The sequence below is a fragment of the Trifolium pratense genome, linkage group LG2 (assembly GCF_020283565.1).
Source record: "Trifolium pratense cultivar HEN17-A07 linkage group LG2, ARS_RC_1.1, whole genome shotgun sequence".
Taxonomy (NCBI): Eukaryota; Viridiplantae; Streptophyta; class Magnoliopsida; order Fabales; family Fabaceae; genus Trifolium; species Trifolium pratense.
This window is the reverse complement of record NC_060060.1, coordinates 37,661,165-37,688,811: the sequence shown is the minus strand read 5'-3', so window position 1 is coordinate 37,688,811 and position 27,647 is coordinate 37,661,165. Positions and strand designations below refer to the sequence as shown.

Here is a 27,647-nt window from a genome sequence, read left to right as displayed (position 1 = left end):
ATTAATTAATAAGCAGTCTTTGAATTCCAAAGTAAAACAATTTCAACGAGAGCACACTATTGAATAGGATAAATAAATCAAGGTATTAGGTATGTGGAGTATAATAGTATGTTCCAATTCCACCTTAGATAATGAGTTGTTTAATGTATTCAAAGCTTGGTTGTTTGAATTATTACATATAAAAAAAGGCTAAACAATTAATGTGTGCTGCATTGTCACTATAATCTCTAAATGTATCTATTAATTATAAACACATCAACAAATATCTATTTTCTTAGTAATTTCGGTCGTGGAAGATATTCATTTGTTGGTAAATTTGGTTCGTAAAATTACTAACAAAGAGTCTCGTGGACGTGTTTGCAATATAAATACATTTATGGATCGGACTACGGTAAGAGTGTGTCACATATTCAAAGATCAAAATAACTAATTACTTCATAAATAAAAGTTGTGTCCGCATTTTTTTTTTTTTTCTGGAAGTGGTAAAACACCACAGTCCGCTCCGTTCTGGCCAGCTCCGTCGTAAAATGAGGCCGGCCAATTTAGTGAGATTCAGCCTAATATAAAGAAGACTAGACTTTCAAAATACGGAGAATTAAAACTCAAATTTGTTTAGGGGGATTACATTGTTAAGTGAATTCTTAGGGCATCTCCAATGGGGGGAACTTAGATGGGTGGCTTAAGTTACTTTTTGTGGACCCAAATTGCCATGTAGGATTTAAGAATTTGATAAGCAACTTTCACCAATTTTACTCCAATGGCATTAAAATAAGCAACTCATATTTGACCCCACCAATTTATATATATTTTTTATTTTCATTTAATTTTGATTTAAATTTTTGTATATCAATTATTTTATTAATATATATGGTTAAATCCAATAAATGTTTAAAAAACATTAAAAATATATAATAAATACATAAAAATATAATAAATTTATTTTAAACGATGAGAAATACATAGCGACAATAACTAGCAAGTGACGAAAAATACGCAACAATAAGAAATACATAATAAAATAAAATACATAACAATAATATATATGGTTAATTTCCAATTCCTACCGTTGGAAAGCTTTAAATTGTTTTTAAAAAGTAAAACAATGTTTTTGGTTTGACACATAAATTCCAATCCTCCAATTTTTCAATAAAAATAATAACTATGGGACCCACTAATACCTATTAAAATAATGATTTTTATTGTTAAGCCACCCAAGTTAAGAGTTGCAATATGAAGTTCCATTCCCTATTTCTAAGCAACTTCCAATGCCATGTCATCCAACTCCAATGGTAAAAAAAAATAAGACATGGTTGCTTAGCCTTAAGAACTCAATAAGATACTTGCATTGGAGATGCCCTTAGTGTTTTTGGCTTCGCAAGTTCTTCTTTCTCATTATTTAACCTAAATGCACACATCAAGCTTTAAGATGCAATTATCAAGCTTTCACAAGATATTAGTATCAAACTAAATACCAGGCAGATATTAGTATCAAACTATTTATAGTTTCGGGTCAAATAAACAAATGTTTATCAAATAAAGTTTATAAGTACCTTAATATGTAGCTTTTTCAATTAAAAAAGGTACTTATTAGTAAGAAATAGTATGACAAAGATTATGTGTGTTTTAAAGGCTCTGTTTGGGAAGACATATAAGCTTATAGCTTATAAGCTAAAAACTCTGTTTGGTAACAGTTTTTCAGAAAGGGGTTTAGTTTATTTGATTAGCTTATAGCTTATTTTTATAACGCTATTTCAATTAGTTTATGAGCTCATAGCTTATCATTTTTTTTTCAATACTACCCCTATCATCTTACTTAAAAAAAATATTAATTAAACATATATTTTTATGTCATTTCATACTTATAAGTTAGTTCAATGAGCTTGCTTATAAACTATCCGCTATAAACTCATTCGCTATAAGCTAACTTATCAATAAGAACAATTATTCTGTTATGTTTTTCAACCTCTTGGACCTAATTCTGTAAAGTTTCTCGAGTTGGAAATATGTAAAATGTAATATATTAATAATTAATAACATTGTTCCCGTGAGTATAATTTAATAGGAATCTCACATTTTATTTACAGGGATATCAGATTCTAGGAACACATATGCTTTTAATAACAGGAGTCCATGCACTAATCTGTTGGATGTCTTGCTTCAGCAAAGTGAGAACACAGAAATTAAAAGCATCAGTTATTCATATGCATTATTATAATGTCCATGCACTACTACTATGTAATTTTATTTTTTAAATTTATTGAATCACCTAATAGAATAATACAAAATCAACTGGATTAAAAAACAATAATTCTAATTTGCATAGAACATTTTTAATCAAAATGTTGAAATCTTGTTTGGCTTGCCCGTAAGTTGTTGCAGAATGTTCCTTGGACATTTCTCAAGATTTATATCTTTTCCATCGCCCTCATCCAACCTACAAATTATTTATCATACACACAAAGTTAATCACCATATATAATATACCCTTGCTTTATAATCTTCTTAATTTAGATTTATTTGTTGTTATTTTACCAGTAGAAAAATGGTTCTGTACTTTGGCTTTCAAACCAGAAATCGTAATACATGCGAAGATTGTGTCCATATCGTTGATGCGGGTCATACTATATATAATAAACAACAAACGATTAATTCTCTTTGTTGATAGTAAATCAAAAACTATAAAAATTGTAATTCAATTTCAAAGAATACCTCTTCAAGGGAATGTTGCAATATTGCTATTTGTTGCATCTTTTCATATGTTATCTCAAAAACTTATAGAAATACATTAAACACAGTTTATAAACTTGTATGCTATAAAAAAATTCTATAGACATTTTTGAATAGTCTCACAAGTTTATAGTGATTAATAAACTCAAAAATAAACCAGTCGTTAGTTGGTTTAGTGGTGACTGACGCTGAACTTGGTAGGGAAGATCACAGTTCGATCCCTCGCAACTACGATCAGGAGAGGGCTGGAACCACTTGACTTGTGTGAAAGCAAAAAAAAAAAAAAACTCAAAAATAAGTTAAATACCTGAGGTGCTCTTGTCCTTCTTGCTGTATCCCAACTGTACACATCAGCAGGATCAGGATTTTGATCATCAAAGAATGAAACATAACTCTTTCTAAGAACAACATAATCCAATGCCTTCCACCATAGTTGTTCCACTACAACTGCACAATATGCAAGGTTTTTTCTAGTACGGTAACTCTTGTAAACCTTTTTGAAGTTTAATTGCAGCAGCATCAAGTTCAGAGACTGGTCTTGGAGCTGGCAACTGAGAAATCACAGAAACTTGTTTATGTTTCAATTCATCATCACTTTCAGTTTTAAGAAGAGTATCTGAATCCATGTTTTCTTCTTCAATTATCTTGTACTTGATCTAAATTTAGTACAACAAAGAATGAAATTAAGATGAGTTTATCACAGTGGCTCTTTGTGCTTATATATATACTGTGCATTTGTGCCTTCAAATACGCGTCAAAGATTGGAAAAATGAGAGAATTGAGATGCAATTTGAATTCCAATTAAGAATCAACGCACACTTTTTGAATTTGAATAGGAAAAATAAATAAATAAAGGATTCAATTCCAAGGTTATTCCTTTTACTACAAGTCAAGGACTAACGAGATGTTAGATGAATTCAAAGCTTGGTTGTTTGAATTCTATTTTTCAGTATTGTTGGAAAGTCACCCCTATATAAATAAAGAAATAGGGTGTTATTGTATTGTAAATGTACATTTTGTTTAGTAACCACTACTCATTGAATATACAAACAATATTAGAAACACATAACAGAAAACAAAAACTACAAGTATTTTTATATATTACATTATTACATTTACAACTTACACACTATTTACTTTATATTAGTACTGTACATTATAAGAGGTTTGTTTAGCTACAAACATGCTAATATAAGACTCATGCAAACAAACTAGCTAAGTATACCAACTTCTTTTTAGTTGGTCTGTAAACAAACTAAACTATAAAATTAAAGATAACAAGAAAACACAAAAGTAAGGCCCAACCCAAGTTCACCATTTGAAGGCATTGAATCAATCAAAGTTTTCATTGATTCAATGCCATTGATGACAGATTTAACTAGTTTGTCCCACCAATCCACTTGCAGACCCACCCCAATCTGTTGGCTTAGTTATCAAATCCTCTAATTCAAGATAGATATTAGAGTCATTCACATCCATTCCTTCATCAACAACAGAATTTTCACCTAATAGGTTCTCTGACATAACATGATAAGCAGAAGATACATCTTGCACATTTTGTCTAGAACTAGAACCACCACAAGCCTTCAATTCATGCAAAGAGTCACACAATCCATTTTCCATTCGAGTTGGAACTGGTGGTGGTTCCATTTTACCAGTGTTCATATTTTCAGGAAAAAGTCCATTCAATTCAGATTGCATAGTAGCAAATTGTTGACAACCCTGAGATCTATAGTCTACACTAGTACCTTGTGTTCCAAGCAATTTAGGTCTTTTAACCATGTCAATGTTACCATCAACCTCCCTATTCCGCTTAATCTTTTGGATTAACTGCTCCATAAACAATGGCCTTTTGGCCATTTTGGTGAGGAAATACATCATCTGGTATTGCTTCAATTCCGCACGCCGAGCTCGCTCTTGAACATTTGTGAGTTGAATATTTGAATTCTCTTGTTGCTGCCTTAGCTTCAGAATTTCCAATTTTAACATGTTCTGATCCTTCTTCAGTTTCTCCACTTCAGATTCAACAGGAGGCTTCATCAAATTGAATCCTCCTTGATGTTGTTTGTTATACTTACTTTTCCTTCTTATGGTCTTCAGCAAATGTTTTTTCCCTCCCTGAAACCCTTCATTTGCAAACTCCCAACGGTCTGAATCAACCTTCCTAAACCCCTGCATGTGAGGATTCAATTTTATGAGACAAAATAATTCAAGCTATGTAGAAATGATTTTGAGTTGTTTGAGCATATATGTTTGGTTTTACGGTAGAAAAAAAAAAAATTTTCAGTAAATTAATTGTGTAAAATAGATTCTAGCTAAAATTGAGTTGAAGATAAATTGATTTATGTTTAAATAAAAAGTTTAATGGATATGCTTTCTCGGCATAAATTAATTTTAGGCTGACACATCCAATAGGAATCAAGCATTCCTCCATGTCATACAAGTGGACCAAACCCTCACCACTAGACCACACCACTAGACCAAACCAAGTGTAAACTAGTTTACACTGTATCTTTCTCTTGAATAAAAGATGTAAAAGTGAGCTAAATATTAAATTTTAAAGCGAGTTAGATATTAAATTTGAATCAGAAACTAGAATTCTAGTTTCAAATAGAATCAATTCTAGCGGCAAAATCAATTCTACTCTTGAGAAACAAAGACACTAGGTTTGGTTTAGTGGTGAAAAGTTTGGGTAGTACGCTAAAGATCTGGGTTCGATCACCAGCTCATTCTAAATAATAAAAAAAAAAACTCTTGAGAAACCAAAGATGTCAAAATCAATTCTACACCAATTGATCTTGACAACCCAGTCAAGAGTCCAACCAAAATCTCCAATTAGTTTTGATGATTAATTTTGTAAATTTGATTTTAATTAAATTGATTTTGTAAAAGTGATTGGAACAACATTTGGAGGTAAAATCTGTGAATTCTAAAGTTAGAATTAATTGGAGAAATTCATAATCAGTTTTGCCTGAGAATATTTTACTTACATAGGTGTTGAGCTGACGAATAAAGCTGGAGAAATTATTGTGCTTAAAGTACTTTGGAAGAAGGATTTTGGAGAATTCATGAGAGTCCCAAACAATGAAACTATCACGAGAAGCACTCCATGAAACAATCGGGTCGGTTTCCGGATCCTCCACCATTTCATAAGTCTTCTTGAGAAACGGTGGTGGACCAGCATCATGTAACCCTTCCATTGGTTTTGGAAACTTGATTGAAGATGAATTGTTAGAACCGTCGTCTTCAACAACTTCTTCTTTGATGTGAATAGCGTGAGAAGGTGTAGCACCTTCTTCTACGGTTAGTTCTGAGTCTTTTCTTTCGCTTAAAACGTCGTCGTATTGACAAGGATTTGAACCTGCACTATCATCGAATAACTCTGGTTTAACTGATGGGATTAGATAAGATTTGGAGCCACCGATTTCAGCGTCGTATCCACCGTGAGACACCGCCATTTTATTTCTTTATTTTTTGAGTGTTCGGTTTTACTCTGCTTTGCCGCTTGAGTGTCACTGTGTCTGTGTGTGTAGAGATGTGAATGTGAGTGAGAATGTCTTTGTGGGAAAGTGTTACACGTTCTCGTTCGTTTCTATTTATAGATCACAAATTCTACTATCCTTGCCAAATTAATTCGCTTTTTTTTTTTTTAATTCAAATAATCCAGTGTTAAAATTTCACTATCCTTTCCAAATTAATTCACTTTTTTTTTAATTCAAATAATCTAGTGTTAAAATTTCAATTTTTAAAGTGAAAAAGTGGTTAGAATTTTCTTTTGTCAAGTAGTGTTAAAATTTTACTTATAGTGGAAGTACCAGGATTTGAACCCAAATTCCTGCATTTTACATGCAATGTCTCAACTAAATGAAAAATGGTTAGACTACTACCAAATACATATATATGTATTTGTTTCTACTATGCTTACAGAGATTTAATCGACCTAATTTAGTAGTAGTATTATTATTTTACACATTAAAAATATATATAAACGGATAATATCATTTTTATTAAACTAAAAAGACTCATTTTTCTCTTACCATTGTATTTTTAAAATTATCTTTTTTCGAAAGGTTCATTCTACAATGAGTTTATTAGTCACTTGAGTTTGAATGATTCTTTCTCATGATTTTTCGACGATACAATTTAGTCATGGCAAAAATAAAATTCAAAGTGAAAGGTGAAATTTATTATTATACTCTAGATACATTAATTATACAATGTAAAACTTACTTTTTTTTTTACAAAAGGAGTGCCCTTTATTATGCATTTGGAGTACTATATTTATCGATATCATAAATACAAAGTGAAAAAATATTGAATTGAAATTAATGCAAATAATATTGTTTTGAAGTTAGAATTGGATAAACAAAATTCTCTCGTTTGATATTTATTAAGAAATTTGTTAGATTTAATGTAAAAAAAAACATTAAATTTACTTTGAGATTATACTTTGAGATTATATAATCATCTTTACAAACGGAGAATTGATGGGGGTATTTTTGAAACGATGACATTTATTAGAGATGAATTTGATGACTTTTGTTTATATTTAAAGTCAACAAAATTTAACCAAGATATTTGACTCAAGTTGTTAATGAACTCCTGCTAGAAGGAATATTGTTCTACATAATCCGAGTTCGATTCCTGATAAAAATAATTCTTGATCAGACTTTACTTATCTCGTAATCAAACTATGAATAACCGGGATTCCCTTTCCTTAAAAACTAGATGGTTAATATCAAAAGTAAAAAAATCTGTTAATTTTTGCTTATAAATAAGACGTATGAGTAGTAATTAACATTGTATTGAAAATTTTGATTGCAACTAATTTTTTTCTTAGCAATTTACTAACTAGACTTATTAATTATAGAATGAAATAATTAAATAAAAATCCAGAAAACGAATGTGACTCATGTGAGAATGAAAGTAGAAAGACAAAGTAGCAGGGGTGAACACCGTATCTTTGCACCGGTCTATTTTTTGGTAAAATCAACCAATTAGCCACGTTTCATATTTTTATTTTGTCGACACTTGTAATTTTGTATGGATGTAGTTCTCTGCTTATAACCATTTTGTGAAGCACGTTAGTACGTGTAACATTGAAGATGAGGTTATGACACGTGAATTATTTTTCTCTGGGCAAATGGCTTAAATCCACGTGCAAAGGAAGGAAGTGTACAAAGTTTCATTCTTCTGCAGAAGAAAGGAAAATTGTAAAATTGAGATTATTGCATATATTACATCATCTTAAGATGTTTGCTGTGAAAAATATTTGTCTTTTTAATCACGTCACATCCGTGATATCAATTCTAATAAGTTATTCGGTAATTTTCTTTGGTTATAACTTTGTTTTATCAGATTTCAATATCGGTATTTTTTTATGGATTGTTGTTTCGAGTATTGTTCCCATTGGACTTCTATGTCGGGATATGGGTCAAATAATAAATATTCCTTTTTGGATGGTCTACGAGCTGCTGCTCAATCGATTAGTTACGAAATACCATTAACTCTATGTGTCTTATCAATATCTCTACGTGCGATTTGTTGAAACAGAAAAATCTAATCGACTCATTTCCTATATGGTACTATATTCTATATAGTACGATAAAGAGAGGAGCATAGCAATAGCATCGATAAGTTAATTATTAATCTATTTTACCATTAGATTTAACTTAAAAATGATAATTAAGTTGAAAAAAAATAATAAATATCAAACAACTTTAACTTTAAGTTTAAAGCTTTTATTTTCAACTTTATTCTTAAAGTAATTTTAAGGCTAAATTAAGAAGGATAAACGGGCACCTAAAGGAGTAGAAGGAGTAATTTTTTTTTTAAAATGGGTCTATTGGTCAAAGGAGCTTCATGTTGTTATTGACGTCACTTTTAATTTGTCGGTAGCAATATGCATGGCTGCCAAGTGTTACACGTGTCACCCAATTAGGTTTTAGTTATTTTCTATCAACAATAAATCTAAAACTAGACACTTACCCATGCGATGCACGAGTGTTGTGCGCTATTTTATACTATAACGTCAAAAAAATATTTATATAAATAGTAAATTTAAAATTGAAACAATAGGAGCAAAGATATTAATTTGAAACTTATTGGAATCTTCATTATCCCTTACCAAAAAATTACTGCATTATCGAATTTGACATTTATATTAATTTGAAACTTATTGGAGCAAAAATAAACCAACTTAACTCATACTCAAATATCAAATATGATAAAAATCATACAGGGCATAACAACCATTAGTAAATTTTATTTATCTAATTTTTTTACTAACATTAAAAAAGTAGTCCTGGCAATCGACCAACTCCTTATATTTACAAAGATTGGACAAAAGATTATTAATGAAAACATTAACTATTTTGAAAAAAAAATAAAATACACAAAATAATAAAATGAACACAAAAAATTAAAATGAATAATAACCCAAAACAATAATAATAATAATAATAATAATAATAATTACAATTAGTACCTCACATTAAATGGATGTAAGTGAATGATGTGGCAAAATGAAATGTTTTCATTGGTTTATGAATTAGGGTTTAGATAGACAATTCAATAACTATCTAGAATTTATATATATAGACGTGCGTTGGTATGCTTAATGTTGAAACATACATTAATCAAATTTTATTTTAATGAGATAAAAGGGCTAAATCTCCAACAACTTATAAAGAAAAAAACTAAAAATCTAAAAGACAACATAAGGTAGCATGAGCTATAAGGTCTATAGGACCGTCTATAGGTCTAGAGTACCAAGGGATGAAGGATAAGATAGCTACCTCATGCTTGATCATGGATCAACGTGGCACATATACAAATGAAAGAGTTTTGAGTCATTCCACATTTTGCATTCATAACAGGATATAGATATAGATTAAAATGTGGCTCTAAAGTTAGCCTTTAATCCTTGCGGTTGAATCTACCGTTAAATGCTAGTTGGAACCGAATTGCCGAACTGAGTATAAATTAAGATTTAGGAATTAAGATTCTTTCTATTTTTTATCCTCCGTTTTTATTATTAATTATTATTAATATTTTTAGAACATAATAATAAATACAATAATTATGATTTTGAAAGAACAATTTACAGGCATAAAAAAAAATTTGACTTGGAAGAAATTTTTTTTTGAATTTTTTTCATATTTGAACTAAAAAAACTTCAGAAAACACATTCCAAAGTTTTTAACGAGGCCGAAAATGGAAAAATGAGGTAGAAAAGAAACACACGGGTGGGAAGAGAAAAATTCAGTGGAGAACCTACTTGGCCCATTAGTGAAACTGACAAGTCCAGCCCAATAATAACACACTCTTCTTCAACACCTGACAACACACAGTCGCGACTGGAGCGATGGGAAATAAAAAGGAATTGAAAAAGGAGGGAAATCAAACGCCCCCATAAAATAAAATAAAATAAAAACCCTAAAAAATAAAAATAAAGAAAATAAAAAGAAGAAAGAAAACCCAGTAACTGTAAGTGCAGTGCACTTGAACTTGTTGATATGCATCAACGGAAAATCCATTCCATTTTCATTCTTCACACTTCATTGTTCAATCGATTTTCTTCATTTTCCCTTCTCTGTCTGTGTAACAATCTCTAAACTCGCATAACTATAGAACTTCTTCTATGGCGAGCTTGCTTCGGAACACTTCATTACTCACACGCTCTCTATTCACCTCTCAGGTTCGCACACTGTTACTCTTTCTTTCTCTATTGATCGTGTTTTTGACTTTGTACAGTGATCATGAATATCATGAATTCATTCATGATCATGTACTATTTTGCGTTACACAGGGATCGTGTTATTGTCTTTATTCTCATTTCATGGATTTTATAATTCATAGATAATCACCAATTCATTTATTTTGTTCTTATCGTAGGGTTTGAAATTAGGAGTATCTAGCACTTTTCAGATATTGCCATTTTCATCTAAAGGTTCGTTGAAACTCTCTATTTTCTATTCACCATTTTTTGTTGGATTAGTGTTTGTGGTTCAGCATTTGATAAATGGAATTTTGCATGAGCTTAATTTTGTACAATGGATTTGATTAAAATTGATTTATATATGGATGTTTTTGCTCTTAAACCAAGTTTAATATAAAGCTCACTGTGCATTTTTTAACCTAAAGAATGGGATAAATAGAAGGATTGGTTTGGTTAGGACGGGGATTGTGAGGGAAGTAACTAGCCAGGATAGAAAACAAGCTTGGGAAGCTGTTTGAAACTTGAGCCCATGTGGCAGGGTGAGGTTTGGTTAGATTAGATGGTTAGGGTAACAAAAAGAAGGAAGAAGAGAAATAGAGAAGGAGGAAAAGTAAATTTGGAAAATCTGGGCAAGAACTAGAACCTATTCAAGCCAGTTGTTTGCGAGAAAATCATGAAAAAATTGAAGCAAAATGAAAGTAAATGTTGGTTTAGAGAATTTGAGACATCTATATTGCTGTAAATGACTGAAAGAATCAGTTAATTGTACAATACAGATCAGGGATACATTTATACTTTGACAATTTGGAGACTGTTTAACTACATAATAGCTTTATTAACTGCTTAGCTTACTCGGGAAAAGTCTAGTATAACAGACTTCGGCACCAAACAAGTAATTACTCTAGTAAGGATTCTTAAATTGCCTATGGCATTTGTATTTTCTTTTACAGAAAGAGTTTAATTTTTAAATCAGTTTGTTTCTCTACCGCTGTTATTAAAATCAGTAGTAGATATATTAGATATTGCAGTGTTTCAGATCATTATGCTCCACAGTTTTCTATGACCTATCGGTTTTTCTTGGCGCTTGTACTGATTTGAAGTTAACATGTTGACAACATTTTTGTTTATACATATCTTAAGGTAGAAGGCGCTCTAAATCTGATGGAAGTGACTCAGGTGAAGATACCATGTCTAAGAAAGATTTGGCCCTTAAGCAAGCTCTTGATCAGATCACTTCTGCATTTGGAAAAGGATCTATCATGTGGCTTGGTCGCTCTGACACACCAAAAGATGTACCAGTAGTGTCTACCGGTTCTTTTGCTCTAGATATAGCACTCGGATGTGGCGGACTTCCAAAGGGACGTGTTGTGGAAATATATGGTCCAGAGGCTTCTGGGAAAACAACTCTTGCTTTACACGTGATTGCAGAGGCACAGAAGCAAGGAGGTTATCTTTATACAATACTTTTGCGATCGATAATTATGCCGTCTATTGTTTTTTGGTTTTGATATAGAATTTTAACTTTTATAGATGTTAGGCATGTGACAACATGAGTAATTATCATTCTTATGGTAGTCATGGATTCACGGTTGATTGAATCCCCACCTCTCTTCTTGCTTGGTTGTGATAACACTGGATGAACTTAAATGATTGTCTCACTCAGTTTCTAAGAATGCACTTTTGACCAATGTTATTCGGAAGTCGAAAATTGTGATTTAATTCTATACGGTTTCTCATTTTTCACATCTCCATTTCAATGATGTTCCAATAATTTGAGCTGCTAGACTACTGGCTAATTTCCAATTGTAAGTATGGATGTGTTCTGTTTTCCAGGCTACTGTGTCTTTGTGGATGCTGAACATGCCCTTGATAAGACACTTGCGGAGTCTATTGGTGTGAATACTCAGAACTTGCTTCTGTCACAACCAGATTGTGGTGAACAAGCACTTAGTCTCGTCGACACGTTAATCCGTAGTGGTTCAATTGATGTAATTGTTGTCGACAGTGTAAGTAATAATATCTTTATTATAATAACTTCATCTCCTGTCGTTGTAACTTGTTAATGATGACATTTCCGCCGTATTAATATCCTAACATGTAGGATTCAATAAACCAGGGTATGAATTGACAGACTTTCACCAACTCAAGTTATTTTAGCCGATCACCAATTCACCATTGAATCATAATTAGTTATTTAAAATACTCATACAAACAAAAGTTATGTATTTAAGTAATATGTTGATTTAAGCATGTATATATCTAATTCTTGTTTGTATACACTCATAATCTGGAGGTATAAGTACAAGGAGAATAAGATCTCTGATATGGAAACTGAAATACTTTTCTTGTCTAGAAGTTCTTAAATAAAATGGTTTTAAAATTTTAATCCCCGTGGTTTGTATTTTTTTTGTTCGATCTTCTATCATAGGTGCGATGATCTTATACGTTTTACTGTTTTAGGTATATCTGCTAAATTTTTGCAGTCTTTTCATTGATAGGTGGCTGCTCTAGTTCCTAAGGGTGAGCTTGATGGTGAAATGGGTGATGCTCACATGGCAATGCAGGCTAGGTTGATGAGCCAGGCACTTCGAAAATTGAGCCACTCCTTGTCACTTTCTCAAAGTATATTGATTTTTATAAACCAGGTATCAGCTAAAATTGTTGATTACGCAGTTGTCCACCTTCCTCTTGAAATTGTGCTGCTTATCTACTTTCTTTAATATTATTGTTTAGCTTCAATTTGTCCTCTTTCATTTTGTATTAAGGTAAATGCAAAATCTAGGGCACGGTGTTATGTGTAACCCTTTATTTAGATACCAAAAGATATAAGGGACAACATCTTCTTTAGTATTTCTTCTTTTAAATTCTGAAAAATGATTTTAGAATACAATAAAGCAAAAAAACAGTTGGGGGTTCTTTGCTGGTTTGAATATCAGAGTCATAAACTCTAAAACTGATATGGCAGAATTTGTTTTATGTACTTTGTTTTCTAGATTATCTGAATTGATTCGATATAGTATTTCTCTGATGTCCAAGCATTGATTGGTCATGTAGCAGCAAACCTATTTTTTGAACACATGTTGAGTTGTGCTTGCTGTGCAATGCCTAAATTTGATTAGGCATTTTTTTGAATTGTTGTTTGATGCCAAGGAATGTAAATGACTTGCATGATATTATAATTAACTGTTGCTTGTATACATATCTATCTCTTAATAATGAAAATTCCTTTGTATGTTTTTTCAGGTGAGGTCAAAGATTTCTACTTTTGGGGGATTTGGTGGGCCCACTGAAGTTACTTGTGGTGGTAATGCCTTGAAATTTTATGCTTCTGTGCGGCTTAATATTAAGAGGATAGGTTTTGTCAAGAAAGGTGAAGAGGTAGTCATCTATTAGCTCTCCTGCTTTCATGCTTTCTGGTTTAGTATTGGCATTGCCTGTTTAATTTAAACATTATTATTTCAGACAACATAAATACTTAAACAGTCTGCTAGAACTAAGTGATGTACTGTTCTGAACTCAGCTTTATTTAATCTCATATACCAAGTTGCTTCAGCCTTCATCTCGTGTATGTATTTTGGACAAATGAGTGGTGTTGAATATCATGTTAAGTTTTTCAACAAGGTGATATCCTCTTTTTTGCATAATAGGGTTCAGAGTTTGTGTGAATAGGCAACTATTATAACCTCAGAAACTTACTGCAATCTTAATAATTTAACTGTTCTGACTTCTGATATCTGATCCATGCATTGCAAAACAGATGAATATAAATCAATTAAAGTCGTTTGCTTGCTTATTGTTCAAATCTTTCATGATTGATTAATGTATTCCATATTCCACAGTAAGTAGTTGTCTGTGTTTAGGATGGTGCCTAGATAGAGTATAAAAAGAAAGAATGTATCAGAGTTAATAATTTGAGACCAATCTTATCAATTCTTGTTGCAAAACTGGTTGCTTAACAGATACTGGTTTGAAGAATTGTTCTTTTAATCTCGTAATTGGTTTTCTGTTGACACAGGTTGTAGGAAGCCAGGTTCTTGTCAAGGTTGTGAAGAACAAGCTTGCCCCTCCATTTAAAACTGCTGAGTTTGAGCTTCAATTTGGCAAGGGTATATGTCGAGAAGCAGAGATTATAAAGTTGAGCTTAAAATACAAATTCATCACAAAAGCTGGTTCTATGTATTACTATAATGAACATAATTTCCGCGGTGTGGATGCTCTCAAGAGTTTCCTGGCTGAGAATTATAGTGCTTTAGAAGAACTGGAAATGAAGATAAGGGAGAAGCTTTTAAAACCCGAGACAGACAAGGTAGCAGAGTCAGATGGAGATGTTACGGAAGAAATTGCTACCCTTGATTCTACCGACGAAGAAACCACAGCTGTTGTAGAAGCATGAATTTTAGTGAACTTTAAGTATGATGACTGACACTCAAGTCAGGAATTTATTTTTGGGTCATTTTATGTAGGCCTGTGGCACATAAGGTGACAAGGTATATTACTAATTGGCAATGAAGCAAGGTCGTTAAACCAGATTTTGGTCGTCACTAATTATTTGTAAAAATTTTGCTGTGCAATTTGTATAGTGATGTATATCTCGTCTGGTACCAGAATTACAGAAATATGATGATTAATTTTGTTTGTGAAAGTGATTTCAATAGTTTGAAATAAGATTAGTGTCTGACAATGTTTTGAATAAAATTACTTTTGATCACGAAAACTATAGAAAACTAAAAAAGAAGAAAAAAAGTAAAGGTGAAAAAGATATACATATTTTATAATGGATTTCATTATGTTCACTTTTCAAACAATGAATTTATCATTTTATTTTGTTCCATAATAAGCTATCCAAATAATGGAATGAATTAGGCCTTGGAATAACTTATTTTTGAGCTTATGCAAATAACTTATGCAATTTTTATGTATTATTATAAGTTTGTCAAGGTAGTTTATGATAAAATAGCTTATAAAAAATACAATTTTCACTAGTGTGAACTTATAAAATAGCATAAAACATAATTTATATTGCATAAGCTGTTTGTATAAGCTCAAAAATAAGCTAATTCAAACGGGACCTTAGTTATTTAATTTCATTTTATTCCTTATTTTTAAAATATTCAATTAAATCCTAAAAAAAAATAGAAATTTGTATCCAATTTCTCCCTATTTTAGATCCTTTTTTTTTTATGGAAAATTCATTAATCCTTTTTAATTCGACCTTAACTGAAATAAATTGAATTCATAATCACTTTGGTTAGTCATTTCATTTGCAAAGATAACACAAGACAAAATTGTGTGTTCTCTATACTGTTTGCAAGTAAGTGAATAATTGGCTAGCAATTCGTTTTTCAATGGGTACCTTTGTTATTCAAAATGCTCACTCACTTTCACTATTATCAAATTCTTCATCACTTTCTATAACTCCCTCATTGTTTAATCATCACCAGGTTCGTTTTTCTTTCATTCCCAATCACAAACCAATAACCAGAACAACCAGAAGAAACATCCTCAACTTGAACATGTCTCTGTCTTCACAAACCCCAGGTGAAGTATATTTGTGTTTTTATTTCATAGACACACACATAAGTTCATTGTTCATTGTTCTGTTAATAATAATAACTACCTTTTTCAGGTTTTGAGCAAAAGAGAGTCATAATACCAAACAAGCACGGTGAAAAACTTGTGGGCATATTACATGATTCTGGAACTAACGAGATTGTAATCTTGTGCCACGGTTTTCGCTCCTCAAAAGTTTGTTTCTTTCATATATTAATCTTTATACATTAATTTTAGTAATATCTTTGTACTCAATTGTTTTCAATTTCATGCTTTGGTTTTCTCATCTCCAGGAATCCAAAACCTTAGTGAACCTTGCTGCTGCATTGGAAAAAGCTGGAATCAGTTCTTTCCGCTTCGACTTTTCTGGAAATGGGTAATTAATGTGTACATTTTGTGTATGACTACTAAATCCTAAATTATCGCTTGTGTATAGATGTGTCAAATATTGACTTTTCATCTTCGAATACAAATTAGTAGTACTGCATCATAAGTAATATAGATCAGATACATTAGTTATTCAATGAATCTGAAAAATGGTTTTTTTTGCTTATAATTAACGGTGGAAGGTGTATTAATTAGGGTCAAATTTTTTGTTCTTAAAATTGTGCTAATAAATAGTGACAAGGGTAGTATAACATATAAGTTGGATGGTAGTTTCTCCATTTCTACAAAGTGTTAATTGTTTGTACTAAAATTTGTGTCATTTGGTCTTGATCATCTTTTCTACTTCGCGCTATTTTTCCTTAATTTAACTGTTGGGTTTCTATTCTAGGGAAAGTGATGGTTCGTTTCAGTATGGTTACTACTGGAGAGAGGCTGAAGATTTACGAGCCGTAACTCAACATTTCCACGAATCAAACCGTCTGGTGACTGCAATTGTTGGGCACAGTAAAGGTATATTGGCTTGTTCTCCTTATCTACAAGTATTCCTGCTGCCAGCAAGAAAAGTTTTAGAGAAATGTTTAAAGATTGCATTTTGGATATAGTTGCTGATTTTGTAATCGTTCATCAAATATGCTCCATTATATAGTATTATAGGAATTGTCAAAAAACCCTATGCTCCAACTCTATGTGGGTGACTGCATGGTCATTTTCTTTTCATTTCTACTTGGTGAAACCTGACTTATTAATGCAGCTTTGATACATCTTCTCAAATTGCCTTCGCATTATGTTTTTCAATTCTGAATGCATAATGAAACTATTATTTGGTGCATCTGTATCTTGATGCAGGAGGTGGAGTGGTGCTTCTTTATGCTTCAAAATATCATGACGTCAAAGCAGTCGTCAATCTCTCTGGACGCTATGATCTGAAGGCAGGAATTGAAGAACGCCTTGGAAATGATTATATGAAAAGGATTAAGGAGGATGGTTTCATTGATGTGAAGAGTTCAGGTAACCGGTCTTTTAATCAGATATAAGTTTCAATTCCTCTTGGCGTGGGAACACGTTGTAGGTAGTAAACAAATTCAGTTTCTTGTCATTAATTGATTACCTGTTTCCCTGCTTTGAATTTATTGTTGAAGTGTATTTGCTCCGGGACCATGGCTTGTTTTTCTTTCACATATTCTAAAATTTGAAATTTGGGATTATTCTATCCTATTAGCTAAAGTTTTTACTGCAATACTCTAATTTTGTCAAATTTCATTCTCTTTAATGTCTGATAACAAAACAAAGAAAAGACAAAACAAGGGAAAATGAAAAATATAGGCAATGGTTATGAACAATTGGATTCGAAACTGGTAGGCAGCCACCGTAGATGATCATTGTGGGCTTCTGGCACATGACATGACATTCTCAGATTCTGTCTGTCAACATAAGCACACTTATTTTATTATTATATGATCATTACTGTTGCAGGAAATTCTGAGTACCGCGTGACTCTGGAAAGTTTGTTGGATCGCTTAAATACAGATATGCTTGAAGCATGCCTTCAGATTGATAATGAATGCAGGTGAGAGAAAAATATTGCCTAGAAGTGTATGATAATTTCAATTATGCATAGTGTTAATCTCAAATCATGTAATATATAACAGGGTCCTTACAGTTCACGGCTCTTCAGACACAGTTATATCTGTGGGGGATGCATTTCACTTTGCCCAGGCTATACCAAACCACACATTACATATCATAGAAGGAGCTGATCATCCCTACAATAATCACCAAAATGAGCTAGCTTCGTTAGTTGTGAACTTCATAGAAGAAACATTGCACCAGGATAGGGATACTAGCACTAGCAGCAGTGAATAGACTAATTTTTGTTTGACAGATATCATTGTGATTGGTCTTGCAGTTAATTGAAGTTGCTACCAAGAATAGACTCTCTCGCGGGATATGGTGTTGTTTTACAATTTTGAACTCCTTAATTTTGCTCATTAAATTAGTGAATGTTGCTTTATAGGCAAAAATATGCTGTTGGTAACTGGTAACTATTAAGAGCAACTCAGCCACACTGTCTACCAAAACCAGAATCTCAATATAAGCCAGCCCCTTGACCTATACAGGAACACCTGAGGCAGAAACCAGAATTTCACTGCAGTTCCCAAAGTTAAAACACAAAGCAACCCAATTTATTATTTTTGTTAAAAATATATCTTCTCTTTCCTGTCCAAAAAAAATTCCTCTCTCACAAAAAGCATTAGTAAATCCATGCGCAAAAATGACAGCAAAAAAATAAGAAACGTGAGATTATATATATATCATTCATAATCGATGTGAACTAATCACTCGGTGAAATTTCAACAAAGTAAATCATAAGGTCAAAACCCAAATAAAAATCAAAGAGATATAAATCTTAATTAAAGAATGTGCCTAATCTCAAGATAAAATTACCGAAAAGAAAATGCAATTGTTAAACAGCAACAACTTTTGCATGATAAGAATTTGTAATCTTTCTTCTCATTGCTTCAATTCTTCCAAGAATTCCTTTAACAGCTACATCAAATGCATCTTCAAGTGTCTCTAATCTAGAATTTGGATATCGATACAAAATTCTTGGAATAATTCTTATAATCTCCTCTCTCATAGCCAACACCTCACTTTTTGACACATTGAGCAATGTCTTGTTAATCATTACCTTCTTCCTCTTGACATCTATTTCAGGTATGAAAACTGAGTAGCTAGAACCTTTTTTAGGTAAATGCCACAAATATTGTTTGTATGCTGATTGTGGATGAAAGAAAACTGGTATACAACCCGCCAAAATTGAATCAAAAATTGATCTCCTAGTAAAAGAATCTCCCGGAGGTTGTAAACAAAAAACCGAATTCTGAAAAATATCCATAACATGAACAGGATCGCCGCAATGTTTTTTATTTTGACCAAAATAACATCCAACAAGTTTGCAACTCTTAGAAGATTCACATTGTTTGATTAACTCATTTCTAATAGAAGATGTTGAATTAGGTCTTGGTGCACCAGCAAATGAAAACAAATAATCCCTTTTCTTGTTTCTCATTTTCCTTTGCCACTTAATAATCTCATCATCTTTTTTAGGATGAAAATAAGTTGGATATGGAATTGGAAATTCATTCTCATAACCACTTGATTCAATTAACAAAATTGACATGTTACTAGCTTCTGGCAAAAACATTAACTTTGTTCCCCAATCTTCAATATCATCACTTCTTCTTCTAAAATCATAACTAATTCTTCCACCAACCATAAAATGATCTTTACCAGACATTTTTCTCCATTGAGGTTGTTGTGATAACCATTTCATTAATTCTTTTGGTGATTCATCTCTTATTGAAATATTGAAACCTCCCCAAAGATATTTGCCAACATCAAGACCAGCATAGTATGGTACATAAATTGCTGAAGCTAATGATGAATCATTGGTTAAGCACTTGTAATTTTTCATTGTGTTGTGGAAAATTAGTTCAAGTGAAAATTGATTTGTTGCATACCAATTTTTCTTTGATAGCACTTTTTTATTTGATTTTTCAACAATCTTAGTACCTAAACCTAAGTTTGATAAGTGAGGACACATATTTTCCCACTTCATGAGAGTGTCACACCCTTTCAACAAATCCTTATTAAATCTAGCGGGAAGATCATAAACATAGATATATTGGCCTAAACAAGGATCTAATTTTTTTGGTGCCAACATTGTAAATACTTTATCAACATTGACTTGAATCAAAGGAGGAGGGGAATTAATAATATATTTTCTCCTATTCCCTTCATCATGGATTGTAGAAACATTTTTGGCTTCATCGGTTACACTACTATTTTGGTTATAAGTAGTGTTACAACAAATAATTTCATTGAAATTGGTAGAAAAATTTGAGGGTGTATTGTCTATCTCTATCTCTACTTGCTTTGGATTATTATTCCTGACAGCGGGAACTAAATATGTGATTCTAGTAGTATTGGTAGTCAAAAAAGAATAATCTAGACAAAGTAGGAACACAGAAAAAATAAAGAGTGTGATTAGTAACACAAACCGGAATCTAACCAACTGCTTCCTCAACATTGATATGTCCATCTTCACTGTTTGGCCTTTTTTCAAGATGAACATGTAACAAGTTTTTTTTTTTTTTTTTCTCTTGATTTTGGAAGGTAAGAAAAATGATTGTATTGTATAAGAATAAAAAGAACAAAATTTTAGTAGGATTTCATTAAAGGAAATTAAAAGTATAAAAGTAGAATAAGAAAGATATTTTCCATTTAAAAATATTAATGAATATTCTATTCTGTTTAAAAGAGAAAGAATCGAAATTGATTATTGAGAAAATCAATATATGATTAGATTTAGAAAATCACACAAAAAAGTAAAAACCGTATACCATTATGTTTTACTTTTACCATAGTTATTCTTATTTATTTTTTGGTCAAGATTTTACCATTCTTTTTTTTTTTGGTTACAAGATTTTACCGTTCTTATTAGATGTATAATATGAGTAAATCAAAGCAAAATATATTTTCAAAATAAAAATGAGTGGTTTAGGGTAGTTTAGGAATTTCATAGGTGTCTTCTTTTAATATATATATATAAGATTCATCCCGTTTATCCTCTTTTAAGATTCATTCAACTTTTCAAAACAAACCTTTTCCAAGTATTTGTTTTGATCCAGTTTGCATTTCCATCTCTGGAAAACCAATAATTGAAGATGGCCCAATCTGCACAAAACCCTTGTGAGTTATTTCTTTTGGAATTTGATTTACTATGTAATTTGCAAATCATGAGACCATTTAATTACTTTACTACCCTTTATCATTTGGCAGTAAAGGCTTCACTTTGAAGCTACTGGTTTAATTGTTGGTTGTATATATGTTTGAATTGACTTATTTGAGCTTATCTAGTAGCGTAAATACTTGTAAGAATGTATGAGAGAACTTTTATATAAACAACTTATGACATGTCTTTAAGTTGTTTTCAGCTTATTATCATGAAAACAAAGTTGCTTAAACTGTTGAATTATTAACCTAAGTAGCATATTGAATGATGAATCAATTTCAAACAAACTGACTTGAACTGTTGAATGATTTTGTCAGCCTCACAGCAGCAGAGAGTTATAATAACCAACAAGCATGGCAATAAACTAGTAGGCATATTACATGAAGCTGGAACCAAACAGATTGTTATACTATGCCATGGTCTTCGAGCCTCCAAGGTTAGTTTCCCTATTTATTATATTTGTTATAATTATAGTAATTATTATGCAAATTCAATATTTATCATTGTTTAATTATGTTTTTCAATCTCCAGGAAGACATTATCATGACACAACTCGCGGCTGCTCTAGAGAATGCAGGAATCAGTTCTTTCCGCTTTGACTTCACTGGAAACGGGTAAGTTTCTTGTAATACAGAACAAAATCATGAATTTCCGTTTATTTTATTTTATTTTATTTTAAGCTACCTAATTTCAACCTGTTGTGAATTCGTCTTAAAATCACACCAATGAATAACTTGATGTGTGGAGCAATAGAACGGCAACCAAATAATTAAGCGGAATAAGCAATAATAATAACAACCGATAAACTAGATAAAGGAGAAGAAAGAACACGATATTTGTTTACCCAGTTCGGTCCAATAATGACCTAGTCTGGGGGAGAGAGCAGCCCCTCCGTTCCACTATATCAAACGAGTAACTTTACAAAGAGTTCCAATTGAGTTACAAGAATTAATCCTAATTCTACCCAAATCCCGAATCTCTTCCCGTGGCCAAGAGACTCAATTTGATAAGTGTTTCACAAGGTGTACCACAAAGATAGTTCTCCCACCCTAGAGTTGTACCAAGAGAAAACCTTATTCCTCTCTAAAACCCTAGCCCTTGTGTGGTGGCAAACCCTAATCCTTGCCTCTACATCTCTACTCTCTTATTTTTCTATGAATAAAGTGATCCCTATTTATAGAAAAATATATGCCAAAAAACTAGTAACAAATCTGTTTTAAAATAAAACAAATCCAAGTCAGAATACCCTCCAAGAAAAGATTTTTTCCAAAAATACAGCAAAACAACACATGCTGTCAAAACACGCTGCGCCTGGGCGTGAGCTCCCACGCCTGGGCGTGAGAAGGCAGAATTGATCCCAGTTCTGCACGCCTGGGCGCCAGCTTCCACGCCTGGGCGTGAGCAGGCAGAATCTCTCAAAAACATGATTTTCTAACTTCTTGTTACCGAGATTTCAAGGCATATCCAACAATTCTCCACCTTGCCTTTAAATCGATGGTGATCCGATCAACCACCGTGCTGCTCTCTCCATCTTGAACCTCTATTCAAGATCACCGGATCGTACCTCCTTCTTCATCCTCGGAATGCCTTCCGCTCTCATGAAGATCTTGCATCCCACTACCATAGGATTTTAGGTAGCTCCACAAGATTCACCGTACCCTCTTCAGACTCCGAAGTGGTCAACTTCGTACCTCCCTGAAGAAACGCTTGCTCCCAACTATCATCGGAATTTTAGATAGCTCAACAAGCTCCACCATCCCTCTTCAGCCCCCGGATTGTGCCTTTTCCGTCCTCCTGAAGAATCGCTTGCCTCCGACTATCCATGGATTTTTTTGCGATAGCCCTACAAGCCTTCACCACTCTTCGACCCCGGAATGCCTTCCGTACTCTCGAAGTTTTGCTTGGCTCCAAACCAACCTTGGAATTTTAGGCGGTTCCACAAGCTGCAACATCAAACTCTCCTTGTATCCAACTACCTCCAGCAGTCTCACAAGTTACCAAGTCTGATCACATGTTGCTTTCACACAAGGTCTCCATAGCCATACCACTTTGGTGTACCTCCACCTCAAACCGAGATTCCTCCACCAAAGCCTTAAACCGGTATATCCACTATGTCCTCCACCTTGTAACCGAGTATTATTCCACCGCCTCTCCAGGCCGACCGTCTTCGTCATCTCCATTAACTTGTTATCTTCGAGACACCGGATAACAACACTCCATGTTTTACCCGTCATCCCGAACATTAAAATTGCTTCCATCTTCACTTTCCACAATTCCAAATTGTTTTCGGAAAGTCCCTCGATATCCGACTTAGAACCCATGGTGCTCACTTCAAATTGTTCCAATTGCCCCACGGTGGGCGCCAATTGTTGTGAATTCGTCTTAAAATCACACCAATGAATAACTTGATGTGTGGAGCAATAGAACGGCAACCAAATAATTAAGCGGAATAAGCAATAATAATAACAACCGATAAACTAGATAAAGGAGAAGAAAGAACACGATATTTGTTTACCCAGTTCGGTCCAATAATGACCTAGTCTGGGGGAGAGAGCAGCCCCTCCGTTCCACTATATCAAACGAGTAACTTTACAAAGAGTTCCAATTGAGTTACAAGAATTAATCCTAATTCTACCCAAATCCCGAATCTCTTCCCGTGGCCAAGAGACTCAATTTGATAAGTGTTTCACAAGGTGTACCACAAAGATAGTTCTCCCACCCTAGAGTTGTACCAAGAGAAAACCTTATTCCTCTCTAAAACCCTAGCCCTTGTGTGGTGGCAAACCCTAATCCTTGCCTCTACATCTCTACTCTCTTATTTTTCTATGAATAAAGTGATCCCTATTTATAGAAAAATATATGCCAAAAAACTAGTAACAAATCTGTTTTAAAATAAAACAAATCCAAGTCAGAATACCCTCCAAGAAAAGATTTTTTCCAAAAATACAGCAAAACAACACATGCTGTCAAAACACGCTGCGCCTGGGCGTGAGCTCCCACGCCTGGGCGTGAGAAGGCAGAATTGATCCCAGTTCTGCACGCCTGGGCGCCAGCTTCCACGCCTGGGCGTGAGCAGGCAGAATCTCTCAAAAACATGATTTTCTAACTTCTTGTTACCGAGATTTCAAGGCATATCCAACACAACCACTAGAATTATTTAATTGCTCCGTTTTGATTTAGCTTTCGAGTTTTCCTTATAGGGAAAGTGAAGGTTCGTTTGAATTTGGCAACTACTGGAGGGAGGTTGATGATATACATTCTGTAGCTCAACATTTTCATGAAGGAAACCGTAGAGTTATCTCAATTGTTGGGCACAGTAAAGGTTTGTTGTGTTACAATGGTTTTTCATATTATCATTTATCAGACACTATCCGATTCTTCAACCATACATTTTAGTCCATAGTCATACTTATGAATAAAAAGACTTTTGCTTAATCTAATAAGCTACTCAGGAAAATTAAGCATGGTAATATAGAGGATTAATTTGAAATTTTATCGCTTGTTGTAAAATGAAGTTTGTTTGAAGTCTGTGTGAGCCTATATCTAGTAGAGAAAAATAATTACTTGTTAAGTTGCTGAATATTAATATTAGGGCTTAAAACTTAATTTCATCCCTTCATAAAACATGAGAAGATCTTCTATTGATGTATGCTTTTCGGGATTCACTGTAAAATGGGAATCATGATTCAAACATATAAAGGACAATTCAAATAACTCTGTCCCTATATTTCTTAGAAAGTATGTATGTATGTTGAAATTGTTCTGAATAGTTTCTGTATCTGGGGCAGGTGCTAATGTGGTGCTTCTTTATGCTTCAAAGTATAATGATATTAAAACCGTTGCCAACCTCTCTGGTCGCTATGATATGAAGGCAGGCCTTGAAGATCGTCTTGGAAAAGATTTCATCGAAAGAATCAGGAAGGAAGGTTTCATCGAGCTGAAGACTAAGTCAGGTAACCGTCCATTTAATCAGCCTTGTGTTTTTTTTTGAACATCAAAAAATTTATTAATAAACCTCATACATGGCATAAGAAATACCAAGAGAGGAAGCAAGGATACAAAAGAAGAGAGTTACAACAAGCAACAAGGGAGACATTGGTGTTGAAATACCTAAATTGTCATTGGTGTTGAAATACCTAAATTCAGGATCCATATAACTTGTTTGTTTCTCTGCTTTGAACTTGTTATCCATCTCATGCATTTACTAAAATGAGCAAGTCCAGAACCTTGCCTTGATTTGTTTCACTCTACACCCTTGTTCTAAGGCTACTAAACTATTTTCTTAAAAACTTTGGAGCTGTTTTATTGTTTAATCTTTGATGCAATGCTCCAACAGTATCGTTTTTAGCACCTTTGCCGCGCCTCTTTTTTTGAAAGTGAAACAACACATACACAAAAAGATGTAATTAATATTACTTGTTTCAAATTCTTGAGGACATCACATCATACCTTCTTTTGTAGGAAGTGTTGATTATCGCGTTACTGAGGAAAGTTTAAAGGATCGGTTAAACATAAATATGCATGAAGAATGCCAGCAGATTGACAAAGAATGCAGGTGAGGCAAAAAATTCTTATAGTTTGCGTCTCCTTTTCAGTGAAACCCTCTCATCTTTATTGCATCAGTTTCATTGCAATAATCTGTACAGTGGAATCAGTGAATGGTGAAGGACTGAAGATGTTTTGGCTACAACCTATATAGCAGATGGCATTTTACCTCTATAAATCTATATTTAAATCAAAAGACTTTCAAATTTGAAATGATCTCCTTCAAGAACATGCTTCTGCAAAGTTTTGAAATAACAGAAAATCCTTATCAATTGATCATTTCAGAAATTTAAATTTTGGAATAAGAACTTCAAAAGGGTTTGCGAGACTGATCAAGATTTTATAATGTTGATAATTGTAGTATGTCTTTTTTTTTTTTTTTTTTAATTATCTTATTATTTAGTGAAGGAGATAATGTAGAGTCTCATAATATATACATGACAGGTTCCTTACTGTTCACGGTGACGCGGACATAATAATTCCTGTTGGAGATGCATTTGAGTTTGCCAAGATCCTACCTAATCACAAGTTACATATTGTAAAAGGAGCTGACCATGTATATACTGATCATTTAACCGAGCTAGCTTCAATTGTGGCGAATTTTTTGAAGGAAACTTTTGCAAAGGAACAAGGTTAATGCTAGTTAGGTAGGTATTTGGCCTGAAAAGTTTTTCTAAACTTTTCTAAATTATTACCATTTCCTAAAATATAATGGCGATTGTCCATCTTGCTGTCTTGAGCCAACGAACATTTGAAAGAGTTGCCGGTGACAAACTTGGTTTTTGCAGGTCTCTAATGAACCTGTCCATGCATTATGCTATATATTGCACATTACATGGTGGTACATTTCAGAACACTGCTAATGTGTTGGAGTCCTTGACTACTTTCCAATTTATTGAATGGGAGAATCATGGTGCGTTGTTACAGTAATGTTTATGGTTGTGAACTTGGAGACTATTTAGTCTCCTAAACACAAGAATCCAAAGTAATCAAAATAAACTCCCCCAGAGTATATATGAAATGTAAAACTGTTGATTATCAAAGTAAGTTTTCAGTGCCTATAACTCGCTTTGATAAAATTTTGAAGGATGCACATGTGAAGTCAAACTATTAAAAGGGTAAAATTGAAAGAAAAAAATATGTTTGTAGGAGTAAAGGTATAATTGTTGGGGTAGAATTTTTTTCCCCCTATTTACCAAATCATTTGGGTCCAAAACTTGTTGAAATATTTTATATATTCCAAGTACAAAATTTGAAATATTTATAGGAACAAAAACTTATTGGACCCCGAAAAATAATGAATTTTAATGATTATGGCCCTGTTTGGATTAGCTTATTTTCGAGTTTATGCAAACAGCTTATGTAATATACGTTTTATGCTATTTTATAAGTTCACACTAGTGAAAATTGTATTTTTATAAGCTATTTTATCATAAACTACATTGACAAACTTATAATAATACATAAAAATTACATAAAATATTTGTATAAGCTCAAAAATAAGTTAATCCAAACGTTCCTATATATTTTTTATGTTAGCCCTTCACTAACTGTGTTAAAGGGACAAACTTAAAACATTGATATACCGAAGAGATATTTATTAATTAAGCATTCTAAATGGTCAAATGGAACTCATTTGATCACCTCAAAATGCTACTCCCTCCCTCCCAATTTTATTGACACAGTTGACTGTTTCATATATGCCGATGCATAACTTTGACGATTAATATTTTTAATTGTATAATAGTAAAAATTATAAAAATTTGATAAATACTCATCGTGATGAATCAAACATCTTATATGTTAATATTTATTTTTGTTTATTAGTAGAAAAATAAGGTCAAAACAATATGTGTAAATAGTACATAACAGTCAACTGTGTCAATCAAATTAGGACGGAGAGAGTAAAAAAATCAAAATATT

General features: G+C 32.7%; 6 protein-coding genes across 7 annotated transcripts; 3 read left to right on the top strand and 3 right to left on the bottom strand.

Annotated features, from left to right (window-relative positions):
- Positions 1 to 2,069: 2,069 nt before the first annotated feature.
- Positions 2,070 to 3,436, bottom strand: LOC123906096 (IQ domain-containing protein IQM1-like). The gene is made up of 3 exons (XM_045955948.1): positions 3,035 to 3,436; positions 2,533 to 2,621; positions 2,070 to 2,434 (listed from the first exon to the last, which is right to left on the bottom strand). The coding sequence occupies exons 1-3, from the start codon at positions 3,245 to 3,247 to the stop codon at positions 2,335 to 2,337; spliced, it is 402 nt and encodes a 133-aa protein (XP_045811904.1). The 5' UTR covers positions 3,248 to 3,436; the 3' UTR covers positions 2,070 to 2,334.
- A 318-nt stretch (positions 3,437 to 3,754) lies between these two features.
- LOC123906094 (heat shock factor protein HSF30-like) lies at positions 3,755 to 6,288 on the bottom strand. The gene is made up of 2 exons (XM_045955945.1): positions 5,718 to 6,288; positions 3,755 to 4,899 (listed from the first exon to the last, which is right to left on the bottom strand). Exons 1-2 carry the CDS (start codon positions 6,183 to 6,185, stop codon positions 4,102 to 4,104), a joined length of 1,266 nt encoding a protein of 421 aa, XP_045811901.1. The 5' UTR covers positions 6,186 to 6,288; the 3' UTR covers positions 3,755 to 4,101.
- A 3,823-nt stretch (positions 6,289 to 10,111) lies between these two features.
- Positions 10,112 to 15,128, top strand: LOC123906095 (DNA repair protein recA homolog 3, mitochondrial). Its single transcript, XM_045955946.1, has 7 exons — positions 10,112 to 10,426; positions 10,624 to 10,678; positions 11,588 to 11,893; positions 12,281 to 12,453; positions 12,946 to 13,092; positions 13,691 to 13,825; positions 14,463 to 15,128. Exons 1-7 carry the CDS (start codon positions 10,370 to 10,372, stop codon positions 14,838 to 14,840), a joined length of 1,251 nt encoding a protein of 416 aa, XP_045811902.1. The 5' UTR covers positions 10,112 to 10,369; the 3' UTR covers positions 14,841 to 15,128.
- Positions 15,129 to 15,629: 501 nt separating this feature from the next.
- On the top strand, positions 15,630 to 18,405 carry LOC123906092 (palmitoyl-protein thioesterase ABHD10, mitochondrial-like). Of its 2 annotated transcripts, XM_045955942.1 has the most exons (8): positions 15,630 to 15,758; positions 15,889 to 15,985; positions 16,074 to 16,192; positions 16,291 to 16,373; positions 16,773 to 16,894; positions 17,231 to 17,392; positions 17,858 to 17,951; positions 18,034 to 18,405. In XM_045955942.1, exons 2-8 carry the CDS (start codon positions 15,961 to 15,963, stop codon positions 18,245 to 18,247), a joined length of 819 nt encoding a protein of 272 aa, XP_045811898.1. In that variant the 5' UTR covers positions 15,630 to 15,758; positions 15,889 to 15,960; the 3' UTR covers positions 18,248 to 18,405. The 2 variants fall into 2 exon arrangements, with proteins under 2 accessions (XP_045811898.1, XP_045811897.1); XM_045955941.1 differs by having other exon boundaries at positions 15,689 to 15,985.
- Positions 18,406 to 18,522: 117 nt separating this feature from the next.
- On the bottom strand, positions 18,523 to 20,497 carry LOC123906091 (probable xyloglucan galactosyltransferase GT14). Its single transcript, XM_045955940.1, has one exon. The coding sequence runs from the start codon at positions 20,484 to 20,486 to the stop codon at positions 18,849 to 18,851; it is 1,638 nt and encodes a 545-aa protein (XP_045811896.1). The 5' UTR covers positions 20,487 to 20,497; the 3' UTR covers positions 18,523 to 18,848.
- Positions 20,498 to 20,984: 487 nt separating this feature from the next.
- On the top strand, positions 20,985 to 26,654 carry LOC123906093. Its single transcript, XM_045955944.1, has 8 exons — positions 20,985 to 21,136; positions 21,497 to 21,615; positions 21,711 to 21,793; positions 24,380 to 24,501; positions 24,968 to 25,132; positions 25,641 to 25,734; positions 26,169 to 26,371; positions 26,513 to 26,654. The coding sequence occupies exons 1-7, from the start codon at positions 21,112 to 21,114 to the stop codon at positions 26,359 to 26,361; spliced, it is 801 nt and encodes a 266-aa protein (XP_045811900.1). The 5' UTR covers positions 20,985 to 21,111; the 3' UTR covers positions 26,362 to 26,371; positions 26,513 to 26,654.
- The last annotated feature ends 993 nt before the right edge of the window (positions 26,655 to 27,647 follow it).